The sequence below is a fragment of the Pelophylax lessonae genome (genome assembly GCF_965119305.1).
Source record: "Pelophylax lessonae genome assembly, chromosome: 1".
NCBI classification, from domain to species: domain Eukaryota; kingdom Metazoa; phylum Chordata; class Amphibia; order Anura; family Ranidae; genus Pelophylax; species Pelophylax lessonae.
The window spans coordinates 699730371-699743869 of record NC_138768.1 but is presented as its reverse complement, the minus strand read 5'-3'; the positions used below and the strand labels follow the sequence as shown (position 1 = coordinate 699743869).

The 13499-nt window shown below is 40.1% G+C and overlaps 1 protein-coding gene across 1 annotated transcript in view; it reads right to left on the bottom strand.

Annotated features, from left to right (window-relative positions):
* Nucleotides 1-425: 425 nt before the first annotated feature.
* Nucleotides 426-13499, bottom strand: part of GALNTL6 (polypeptide N-acetylgalactosaminyltransferase like 6) — a 1801337-nt gene continuing 1788263 nt past the window's right edge. The window contains exon 12 of the mRNA XM_082264335.1: nucleotides 426-1271. Coding sequence (XP_082120461.1) covers nucleotides 1104-1271 — 168 coding nt within the window. The 3' untranslated portion in view covers nucleotides 426-1103. The remainder of the gene's footprint in view (nucleotides 1272-13499) is intronic.

Genomic DNA, 13499 nt, shown 5'->3' with positions numbered 1-13499 from the left:
TTATAAACTTACATAAGACTGCATAAAATTAAATGAAAAAACACCAAACAGGGGGAAAAACATGTATGAGCTAAAGTAGTTCTAGATATGGCCATATAAACCTAATTGTAATAAAAATCTAGGTTTTAGCAAATAAATAAAATGAATTAGCTCTTTATTTTAAGGATTTTAGTATATACCTATTTTTAAACTTTCAGTGCTGCCAAAAAAATAAAATTCCTCAACGAATCAGCTGCGACTGTAAAGCATCCATTAATAACATGTAGAATAACTGGGGGCCCTTTCCATTTGACTTCTTAAACTGGTAAAGAAAAAAGACTGTTTGCAACCCCGTTACAAAGTAACTTGACAACATTTTCACCTGCTGGTAACATTGACCACTGTATCAGCCAGTTTATTGTACAATATTATTTTATTCTATTTGTGTTTTTTTTGTCAATAAAAAAGAAAAAAATAATGAAAGAAGAATATTATTCGTCAGGTTACAGTCTACTTCATGCTACACCAAAGTGTCCTTTTTCCATGTTATCCAAGACTCTGATACTATGACCAGAGTGGAGAGGTACTGGGTGCTTTCTGAAAGTGTTCGCAGTAATTAGAGATTAAACCGGTTAACCTCCTTTTTGTATGAAAAGGAACATCTTAATCAGCTTGTCAACCGATGATCCTGCTCGTGTCAGTCTGCAGTTCAAGATTGGTGCTTTAAAAGTCTCTTGGTACTCATGCAGTCCATTCCCGACTTCCCCCCCACCAAGAAAAAAAAAAAGGAAGAACATTTCCACTACTTGCCATTCACAGCTACACACTACAGCAGGAAGTGTCCTGAGTAAGATTAAAAATGCATTTCACCGTGGTAGCATAGAATATTATTCCAAAGGTTATCTGCCCTTGAACCAGCAAGGAAATTCTTTTTGAAGTTCTCCGCAGCGGCATCATCTCTCATTCCCATCCAAGGTCTTTGGATACGATGACATCTCATAGCTCTAGCTTGTGTGTGGCATATTTTGATAATATCCTCACAAGAGGAAGAGGGATCTCCGATATCAAAAACCACTGACTCCCGCAGCCCTGCTCTGCTGTTGGAGAGATGATTTCGTTGATCTCTATGAATTGTTGTAGATGTTAAATTTCTGTAAAATTGTCATATTAATGTGTTCGAAAATCCACTGCTGCGTTTCCGACAGCGGGTCACATCTGTTCATGAAGAGTTTTTTTTCGGCTGGGTTGCAGTCGACACAACTGTTGCTAACGGGATGAAACAAAGTCTTGTCCTGAGGGAGGAAAAAATCTAGTTTAGATGTTTTGTTTGTCAAGAAAAATAGAACATTACATTTCATGCTGTAGTTAAGAAACTCTTATCTTTGAACTATTAAAGAGGCAGTAGGGCACCGTATAAATAGCCTTTGTAATTTGGTTCTAGAAATGTTGCTTAAAAGGAATCTGCCATAGATCTAATCAGGGGATTTGAAATGATTAAAAGAAAACTGTTACGAGGAGAATATGAAACATGGTTTTACAAAATGAAGTAAACGTGTATGCTCCCTGACTATGCATAGTCAATTAGCAGCAAGATGTAAAAAAACAAAGAAAATAAAATAGGTCATGTCATCACATATCTACTCTCACATTATGTGCTTAATGTGAACTGTTGCTATTATGGACAATGTTGGACTAAGACTAAAAAACAACATTGTCTAGGGCCACATTTGCCACTGGACAACATAAGCCTTGGCCAAGGCCATCAGTGGCAATGGGTTACATACTGTAATTACATAGTTAATCTGGTTGAAAAAAGACACAAGTCCAGTCTATCGAGGAAAAAGAAAAAGATAAGGGACACACTCTAATGCCTCGTTTCCACTGAGTGGTACGGTGCGGTTCGGTTCAGTACGGTACGGTTCGGTACGGTACACATTGCGTTTCCACTGCCAATAGTACCCTTTTCATGATAGGCGTGGTGTAGCTGGTCACAGCAGGAAAGCTGTGATAGACAATTCTCTGTCAACCAATCAAAGTTCTGCAGAGTGTAGCTCCACCCAGTTGGTACGGGTCTAATGTGCTTGGTACCCCAATGAAAGGGTACCAAAAAGTGGTACGGTACGGTTCGGAATTAGGGTACCATTCATAATGGAAACGGCATAAAAAGCGTACCGTACCAAACCGAACCGTACCAGAAAGCTCAGTGGAAACGTGCCAAAATAGTCCATATACACTATCCAAGTCCCACAGTTGATCCAGAGTAAGGCAAAAACAAAAAAACATTTGGATATTCCCTGGACCAACTTTACCGGTAAATATTAGTATTCATCCAGTTATATTATGTGCATTTAGGAAAGAATCCAGGTCTTTCTTAAAACAATCTCCTAAGCTGCCCAGAATCAGCTCTTGAGGGAGTCTATTCCACATTTTCACTGCTCTTACTGTGAAGAAGCTGCCTTTCTGTATTTGGATTCTAAATCTCTTTTCCTCCAGACGTAAAGAGTGCCCCCTTGTCCTCTGTGATGACATTAAAGCAAATAACTCTACAACAAGTTCACGTTATGGACCACTTATGTATTTACATGTTGATTATATCCCCCTTTATTCTTCTCTACTCAAGAGAGAATAAATTCAATTCAGTGAATCTTTCCTCATAGCTAAGCTCCTCTATGTCTCCTATCAGTTTGGTGGCCCTTCTCTGCACTTTCTCTAGTTCCCGAATATCCTTTTTGTGAATTGATGCCCGAAACTGAGATGCATATCCCAGATGAGTTTTTACTTATAAGTTGTACAGGGGCACAATAATGTTTCCCTCTTTGCAGTCTATACTGCCCCTAATACAAGAAAGGATTTTGCTCACTTTGGAAACTGCAGCTTGGCATTGCATGCTATTATTAAGCTTATGATCTACCAGAACTCTCAGATCCTTCCCCATCATTGCCTCCTTTCCCATTCTTCTCCTAGTATGTATGATGCATGCATATTTTTACCCCCCAAGTGCATAACTTTAGATTTATCAACAATAAACCTCATTTGCCACACAGCTGCCCAACTAAACAGTGCATTGAGGTTGGCTTGTAAGTTGGAGACATCCTGAAAAGATGTAATTCCACTGAATAGCTTGGTGGCACCTGCAAAGACTGAAATGGTAATTTTAATCCTAGACCCTATATCATTTATACATATATTAAAAAGTAAGGGCCCTAACGTTGAACATTGTGGTACACCCCTAATAACCTTAGATTATGAATCATTAACCACTACTCCCTGACTACAGTCTTTTAGGCAGTTTTCTACTCATTTACAAACTGATTTTTCCAAGCCTGTAAACTTTAAATTACACATTAGCAATATGTGGGGAATTGCGCCAAACGCTTTTGCAAAATCTAAGTATACAACATCCACAGCCACCCCTTTGTCTTAGACTTTTCTTACCTTCTCATAAAAAGGAATCCAATTTGTTTGACAACTTCTGTCTTTCATGAATCTATGCTGGCTATTGCTTATTTTATTTATTTTTCTAGTAAAAACTCATCTATATGGTCTTTTAATTTCCCAACTATAGAAGTTAAACTAACAGGTCTGTAGTTACTTCATAAAGACTTTGACCCCTTTTTAAGTATAGGCACCATATTGTCCTCACGCCAGTCCAGTGGTACTATGCCAGTGTACCACCAAGCCTAGGGTTAGGCATTCTGTAAAACTTTTACTTTCATTCACCCTTTACAGTATAGTAAGAGCCAAACATCTGTAGGTTGGTGTACCCTGATCATAGCGGGTCACTTGCTCGCTACCTCGTTCATTGCAGAAATGTTTTGGACGGATTAGGTCAATGGCCTCACTCTGATTACTTGTATATCATTTGTGATATTTGATTCCTTTAGGATTGATTAGGTGTGCTTTGTTAGGTGTTGTCCGGACTTGTTTTATGACAACTTTGTAATATTTTATTTGGTGTATGGTGGAGGCGTTTTTCAGCTTTGATACTAATCAATATTGTCCTTTTGTACTTCTTTCAATAAAATATTTTCTGATCCGGTGTGGTAACCTCTTTTATGGACTTAGTCTTGATTATTTTGTGTGTGGTTATGTGGGTTACGGGGACCGCACCAAATAGCAGTGAGTTGGTGGATCCTTGATTGTATGATTAAGGGAGTTTATGATCTCCCCTCTTTGTGTGTTCCAAATTCTTTTATTTTTTTGATTATCCGATCATATTACCACTGACAAGCAGGGGGAGGCATCTATGACAGAAGAGACGACTAGGGAAGAGACGACTAGGGTATCTTCCATTATAAAAACCCTGCCTGTCAGTGGTCTTTCGAGATTTGAATTTAATACCACTTTAAAGGCAAGTATTCTAAGTATGAACTGGTTTCAGTCTCTTTCAGCCCCTGTACAGCACAGCTTAAAATGGAAGAAGCAGAAGCAGCACAAAGTGCCAATCAGGAGCATGCTAATAGGAGGAGAGAGCTGAGTGACAAATTGCTAGATTGATGGACTCATCAGTCTGCTGCTTCTTCTTTTCCTGCCCAGTCACAAGCTGGGGGGGGGGGGGGGTATGGGCACAAGACCTATAAGTGTTAAATAGCAACAGCATAGAAATATCAGGTCTCCTCTCCTGCTAGACTGGGCTTTGCTGTGTTGTGGAGCTATGTACATTTCAGGGCTGGATGGGAAGAAATATAAATAATTTGGTGGGTAATATAGTTCCCTCATATGTATTTCTGTGTATTTAGCTGTTTTCTGGAGTTCAGCTTTTACAAGTAATCTGGGCATCACACAACTGTGAGGAACTTAAAGGGGAACTCCTGTTTCGGTAACATAGATACAGTATGTTGTATATACAGTATATACTTATTGCGCAAGTCAATATTAAAAAAAAAGACTGTTCTACTTCAATGTGTAGCTTCTGTGATTTTCTAAAATTGTCAAATAAGTTTAATGTTGCTTCCTTGCATTATGGAAACCTGAAGGCTTTCTGTAAACTATATACAGTATGAAATATACTTTCCTGCTTCTGTTATTGACTTGCTGCTTTTCAAGTAGTCTCTCTCTACTGAGCTACAAGTACAATTGCCAGTATCTCCTGCATGATTTTAAATATATGTCTGCTTACTAAGGTGTCCATATATACAAAGAAAGTCAGGTTGAGAATGATCAATACATTAATACAAACACCTATTGTGAGAGAACTGCTTTGGCACCTCGCTTGGGTGCTTGGTTTCGCCAAACAGTGCCTCCTGCCCTCGAGAGCTTACACCAGCCCTTTCACCCCAAGCATCGTACACTGACAACTTCAAGATGTTGGGATAGAACCAAAGGAATGACTCTTTTTTGAAAACCAGACACATACTTAATACCCTACAAGAGGACATTCCTCTCTTGAAGATATTAGCATGGCAATAAAAACTTCAAACACCAATCCAATTAACAGCTAACAACTAACAGTGATCTTAATTAACCAGTAATCTAATTAAACAGTAAGTTAATCAACAAACCTAGAACGTCCCACAATAATTTGGTTACAAGGTGAAGTGGACACAATACTAGCAAACAGACAGAAACGATAGGTGTCTCAATTAACTGCACACCTAGGAGGCAAACAATGGGAGAGGCACTCTTAATAAACACATAACACCTTAACCACTTAAGCCCCGGAAGATTTTACCCCCATTCCGACCAGGGGGTATTTTGCGATTCGGCACTGCGTGACTTTAACGGAGAATTGCGCGGTCGTGCGACGCTGTACCTAAACGAATTTGGCGTCCTTTTTTTCCCACAAACAGAGCTTTCTTTTGGCGGTATTTGATCACCTGTGCGATTTTTTGATCACGCGCTATAAACAAAAAAAGAGCGTCCATTTTGCAAAAATAGCAATATTTTTCCCTTTTTTTTATATGAAATTCCCCCCAAAAAAAATGTAAAAATCAAAATTTTTTAAAATTTTCGGCCAATTTGTTTTATGCTACCTATGTTTGGTAAAAAAAATCGCAAAAAGCGTATTTTGATTGGTTTGCGCAAAAGTTATTGTGTTTACTAACTAAGGGAAAGATTTTTGTCATTTTTGTTGTTTTTTTTTTAACGCGTAATGGCGGAGATCTGCGATTTTTTTTGCGGTACTGCGACATTGCGGCGGACAGATCGGACCCTTGACTGACATTTTTGACACTTTTGGGGTTACCAGTGACATTTCTACAGTAATCAGTGCTATACATATGCACTGTTACTGTAAAAATACACTGGTAGTGAAGGGGTTAACTTTATTTGAGAGGGAGGGGCTGTGTGTGTCCCTAGGGGCGTGATTCTAACTGTGATTGGCTGGGGCTTCAGCTGTATGCAGAGTGATCAACGGATCTACACAGTAGATCCATGTGATCAGCTCTCATACAGCGAGGAGAATGACAGGCAGCTTGTTTACACAAGCTGCCTGACTTTCTCCCTCTCCCCCGCCGATCGCAGAGTGGCCGGCGGACATCGGGTCCGCCGGTCACACGCGCGGGGGGGTCCGTGACCACTCGGGAGCGGGAGCGCGCCTCCGGGGGCGCGCGCTCGCTCCCTAGACCCTCACAAGCTAGTGACGTAGCCCTACGTCACTTTGCCTGTGAGGGGCTGACCGCCGACGTAGATAGTCGTGCGGCGGTCGGCAAGTGGTTAATAAACAGACTATAGCAGGAGACCCCCAGCACCAGATTGTTTGAGCTTATTATATTAACACCTGCTCTGAGTCTCACAGTCTGAAGTAGTCATTGCTGATTTGGGCCTAGAAACCCCAAAAATGTATATGGGTCATTCAGTTCTCAGAGTCTGTGCGTTTCGGGGGATATATGGATTTGAATATGAAGCAAGACCACTTCAGGGGTCCCTCAGGCACCCACCTCCCAAAGAGTAGTGTTCCCTTAAAGAGGTTGTAAACCCATTAACGTTTTTTTTTTTTTTTTTCAACCTGAAAGAGAAACACATAATGAGCTAGTATGCATCGCATACTAGCTCATTATGAAATACTTACCTTAGAACGAGCCCCCGCTGTGCCGCCCGCTTACCTGTATGACGGGCAACATGTTCAGTCGCCCATCTTCCGGGATCGCGGCATCCGGCCATCTGATTGGCTGGAGCCGCGGTGACGTCATTCCCGCGCACGCACGCGGGAGCCGACAGTCACGGCAGCGGCAGTTCCTTCAGAGCGCATGCACCAGTGATGTCACTGGCTGCATGTAAGGTAAATATCTCCTAAACGGTACATGTTTAGGAGATATTTACAGTACCTATAGGTAAGGCTTGTCATAGGCTTACCTATAGGTAAAGGTTGCAGAGGAGGGTTTACTTCCTCTTTAAAATCCAGGGCCCATAGTCAGGGGGTAGGAGGCTTGCCCTTAGTCACCTCCAAGAGCCTCTGTCCCCAGGTTGGTCTGTCACACTTATATTGGTTAATCTTTTTATTTTTCATTCATCAATAAAGAAAGCACATAAAAACATACATTTTGCAGTTTTAAAAAGTGACATTACTCTAAGATTTTCCATTAGAAATGGCATTACATGCAAATCCATAACATTTCTTTTCACAGTGCTTTTACTATGCAGATTATTGATTTGGCCAACAGGTCACTCCAGATTGTGTTACTATAATCTGCTGCCTCATCGCATCTCAGGAATTGCCGCTTGGAAGACTTGAAATGATCGTAAACAGTTTAATGTGGACTGCTAATGTGCGTGCCATATAACTTGGCTATAATAACGTGTCCTTGTAATAACGATGTAAATACTTCCCAAGTAATTGGATATGATTATGCAGCAGTTAAAATGCATAACATTCTGTTTTTGTAATTTGAAGATAGATAGCATATTTGTGATTCCAGTCATCATTGCAGTTTTGAAGTAACTGTATTTCTCATGTGTTTTCTGACATTTATTTTATGTCTTTGTCACTATGTTAACATGTTCTGACTAGGTATTTTATTATCCATAATCTTATGTTAGAATAGCTGCTAGTTTGCAAAAAAGAAAAATGCATTTCATTCTACATAACCTAGCTGTATAAACTCATAGCCAGCACCAGAATCCAACTGTTAACTGAACTTAAAGTGGAACTTACCCCATCCCCATCCAAGGAAGCTGCAATCTTAGCTTTTGTTGTTTGACCTGCAGTTGCCATTGTGCTGCACATGTGATCAGTTATGATACCAGCTATTTGATGGCTTGACAGTTTGGTTGAGATCACAACCAACTGTGACCGGTATTGTTCATGGCATGCCATGAATGCAACTGTTTTGGGAACCCTTTACATTGATGGGATTCATTTGGGTACTTTAATGTCAACTGCAGAGATCTTAAAGTGATTGATTGTAAAGGAAAACATTTTAAAACAAACATGTCATACCTGCTTTGTGCAATGGTTTTACACACAGCAGCCCCACACATCCTCTTTTCGGGTCCCTCGCCGGTGCTCTGGGCCTCTTCTCCATGCCGAGTGGCCCCAAAGCAAGCCACTTGCTGTGGGGGTACACATGCGTGCTTGCTCAAATAAGACACAAAGAACATGGCTCAGCCAAGTTCAAATAGCTCCCGCTGCTGCATCTCAGCCAATCAGGAAGGAGAGACCTGGGTCTTGTGCGTATCGCTGGGTCGAGTTTGGGCTTAGGTAAATATTGAGGGGCTGAGGGAGAGCTGCACACTGAAGGTTTTTTTTACCTTCATGCATAGAATGCATAAGGGTAAAACACATTTTCAGTCTTTACAGAAGGAGGAGGGGATTGTTCTTTTTAAAGGGAAATACGTTTCTTTTAGAGGTTATTAAAGCAAAAGTACAGGCAAAATCTCATTGTTCAGCCTTACACTCACTTTAAGACTTACTGTAAGGTATTTTAACTTCGCTCAGGTGCATTAGGAATAAAGATCTTTGCCATAGTGAGCGTGCAACCAGCAGGAGGATGGGATTGTTCTTTTTAAAGGGAAATACGTTTTCTTTAGAGGTTATTAAAGCAAGAGTACAGGCAAAATCTCATTTTTCAGCCTTACACTCACTTACTTACTGTAAGGTATTTTACCTTGTTCAGGTACATTCAGAATAACGATCTTTGCAACAGTGAGCATACTACCAGTGAGTAGGGGCATTGAAATGTGCCTCTAATACAGCAGGAGGATGGGATTGTTCTTTTTAAATGGAAACACGTTTCCTTTAGAGGTTATTAAAGCAGAAGTACAGGCAAAATCTCAGTAACTTAAAGGGATACTAAACCTACACTATTTAATTTACATTGGTAGAAAAAGATTATATTGTACCAATAATTAACCTGAACAGCTCAGCCTCTGCCAAGACAATATTACATACATCAATACTTTTTTCTAAGTAGGCATAGAATAACAATAGTATCAAGGAAACATGCCACCAATACTACAGAACAAATCCTAAATAGCATATAAATCACAGACAAATATTCACTGCTACAAAAAACCAAGACCATTCATTCATGTCTCCCATCAGGATTCTTGCCACTATATATCACTTACTTGAGGGCTGTTTGCATGGACCTTCACCTGTTCCTTTCATTAACTTTTCCCAAATGGACTTTCTATTTGAGATTCATATGAATTTATGTATTTATTAATTTTTAGGGCTACACTATTTTATCTTTTATGTCTTATTTACTGGTTTTGTATTTGAACCTGAGTGTTTAGCTGCTTAGCGTTAGGTTTTTTGAACGCTGATATTATCCTACATTTATTTTTGCTTCATTCATTCAAACCCTAGCATACTGGGTAACTAGTCAAAAGTATATAAAATATTACTGATCCCAGGGGATGAGGCAGAGTTTGAAGTCTCTCATGGGCCCTGTCTCTCGAACCTAACATCCAAGTGTATAAGCTCTTTGTGTCCAAGCTCCAGGTCCACTACTCCAGCCACGTCTTCTTAGTCAAATCTGCAGTCCGGCCTCCCCTCAAGTCTCTCTCTCCTTCCTCAATGTCCAATCAGACTTTTTATATACTAGTTCCCTCTTCATAACAAAATCTCTGATTGGTCAAAACTGCACAATCAAATCTTTCTAAAGAAAGCGATTGGATTCAACTCAAGTCTAGTTTGCTATGATCCTTAACCAATAAGAAAGAATTCATGATGTCTGTGGCAGGCTTTCAAGATCTACAAGTTCATTAGCCTATTTCCTGACATAAACAGTCATAAACAAAGACAAAGGATAAACTTAATTAAAATGAATATAATGGGGCTAGATAAGGCACCAAGCAGAAGCTTTTGTCTTTTGAGAGACAATTTTGACAGTCTTGTAAACACAAACCAGTCCCACATCACTTATAAATCCAAAATAAATAAAATATGTAGATCCTTTCTCTAAAAATATATATTTTACTGGGCATGGTAACTAACTACTTCCACATTGTCCCTTCTAATTCTGTATGTGGTTATTGGCACTGTAATTATTTTAAGTAAAAAAATAATATAAATATGTTTTGTCTAAACGATATACAGCTATCACATGACTCAGATCTTCCCTAGCCTGTCTGCAGGGAAACATAAGCAGGAGGACCTTCTAGTCCTCTGCTGCTGGTCACACATTAAAAAAAAAAAAAAAAAAAAAAACCCAGCCTTTTAAATACAGAGTAAAAATAAATAAATAATATCAATAAACTATTTTAAATTGTCATACAAATATACTGTATATTTTAAATTAAATGTTTATTATTTTTTGGACATAACATGGTGTGGCTGGATTTCTGCCAGTCACATGCTGTGCCACTTCCCTCCAGTCTGTGTCTTAGAATCAGAGGGAGATTAAGCCTCCATCAATCTATATGTAATATCCCCCCCCCCCCAATTGTGTTTAGCTGGTTAATGGGCATGGAAGAGGAAGGAGTGGGCTGTCATTTACTACTGTGTATACACCCACACCTGTGCTGCTCAGATAAGACAGGGAAGAAATGCTCAGCATAGAAACTCACTAAAAACTGAGCATGTGAGTTGTCACCACAGCTTTAAAATAACTGGCTGAGTTGGGGACATGAACAGAAGGGGGAGATAGAGAGCAGCAGGATCAACCAGGTTTTTTGCTAAATACAGATATTGAATCTCATAGTGACTGAGTGACTATGAACAGCATGTAATACAGCATTTTTTGATAGTTTTTTTTATGATGTGGGTTTAGTGACACTTTAATGATATATGACAGCATATAGTATATGACCTTATAACTACAAACAGTGGTGGTTACAGCTGCAACTGGGCACTATCCTTCTGCTCTTATACAATAGCACTTAACTGCAGTGCACAGAAAATGAAGATGTTCTGCCTGGTGATCCTTCACCATTTTTTACTGCAGAGTTGTGTAGTATAGTGGTATTAACCTCAAATAAAAAAAAAAAATATGATATATTGTAGCATACTAATCTTTGGATCCAGTTGCTGCATTAGTTTTCCTTTTTAAGATTTTTTCCCTCTGCTTTCACTTTGTGATCCGGCCGGTAACGCACCTCTTGTATTAGAGTGCCACCACTCTGGGTGAAGGAGCAACAGAGACAGCAGTATTATTAGTCTAGAGGGAGGGGAGTGTTAGCTGTACTAACACATTTAGAAGCACTAACAAACTGCCACTGACACTTTTTAAGAAGTTACAAAAGTTTTTTTTTCCTTTTGGGATTAAGGATTTATATAAATAAAGGCTGATCATTGTAGGCACCGCTGTCAGTGGTAAATGGTTTGTCTCAACCCGTTAACTGGTGTATCAGCAAGACAACTTGTTCTGATGAAAAACTACAGACTTACTGGCTAGATCAGCTTTTTTTTCAACCAGGGTGCCTTCTGTGTTATTCAGGGGTGTCTTGGCAAAATGCCTAAAAATTTCCCAAAATTTTGCAAAAGCCAGCAAGGTTTTTTTTTTAAGTGCAGCATCACAGCCTTGGGCACTGTGAGGGCCAGCTGCTGGCATCCTAACAACCAATGATGTAATTGGTTGATAAGAGGACATTAGGCACCTGCATCTTTGTTTGCCCCTCTCCATAAGCACTCCATAAGCACTAGGGTCACATTAGCTGAGTTTGTAGATCAGCAACTGGCTCCATCTTTACAGTTTATTACCCTTCTATAGTGATGTGCCAAACACCCCCCTGTTCAGTTCGCACCAGAACATCTCAAACAGAGAAGAAGTTCTAGCGAACATCCGAACTCTAATAAAGTCTATGGGACAAAAATCAAAATTCCTAATTTTAAAGGCTTATATGCAAGGTATTGCCATAAAAAGTGCATGGGGACCTGGGTACTGCCCTGGGGGACATGTATCAATGCAAAATTGTTTTTTTAAAACAATCGTTTTACAGGAGCAGTGATTTTAATGATGCTTGAAGTGAAACAATAAAAATGAAAATACCATGCCTGGGGGTCCCCTTAATGTGCCTGTAAAGTGGCACATCTGTATGAGGTATGGAGTCTATGGAGCAATACTGACATTTCTAAAGGAAACAAATTGTAAAACTTGCTCGCGGCTGTAATGTATTGTCGGCTCCCAAAAATACAGATAAAAAAATGGCATGGGGTCCCCTCCAAAATCCATACCGCCTAGAAGGTCAGGAAAGAGGAGGGGGCGAGAGAGGGGACCCCCCCTCCAGAACCATACTAGACCACATGCCCTCAACATGAGGGGGTGGGTGCTTTTGGGCAGGGGGGCTCTGCCCCCCACCCCAAAGAACCTTGTCCCCATGTTGATGGGGACAAGGGCCTCTTCCCGACGACCCTGGGCTGTGGTTGTTGGGGTCTGCAGGTGGGGGGCTTATCGGAATCTGGAAGCCCCCTTTAACAAGATGGCCCCCAGATCCCACCCCCCCATGTGAATGGGTATCGGGTACAAAGTATCCCTACCCATTCACCAAAAAAGTGTAAAAAAGTAAAAACCACAGAACACCGTTTTTGACAAGTTCTTTATTAAAAAAAAAAAAAAAAAATAGTGTCCCTCGATCTAAATCCATCGTCAAACATGACGCCTGCCGGACCCAAAAAATAGAAAAAATTTCAAAATGCTTCCGCCTCTTCAGAGGCTACCCACCGTATGCCGCTGAGGGCCCCATTTGTTTGTGTGTCCTTAGAACACACGAACAGCTGATGTTCGACTCAAACACAGATCCCATCCCTACCCTTCTACTGAAAAAATGGTATTGTGTCACATGCAATACAATTTTTGGAACATTTGATAACAAAAATGTAGTGTTGTAGATAGTGAAAGCTGGCAAACAAGAATGTAAGATCTTTTTAAATTGAAGGGCCACCACCATTACCATTAGGATGATTAATTTGCCTTCCTGAAGGTTTATGTTAAAGTCCATAGAAAATTAAAGAATGTGGTGCCCAGCCTGTGGCCCATGGACCCAAGTAGCAGGTTGTAAGTGTTTTTACTGCCTAGATCCCCGTTCAGCCCAGTGAAAGGCAAAATATTATTAAAACTAGTTGGTTAAGTAGTTTGGTGTATTTTTTTCAAACTTTGTGTGTTCACTCTCTCTCTTTTTTTAGGTTTGTTTCCTTGATC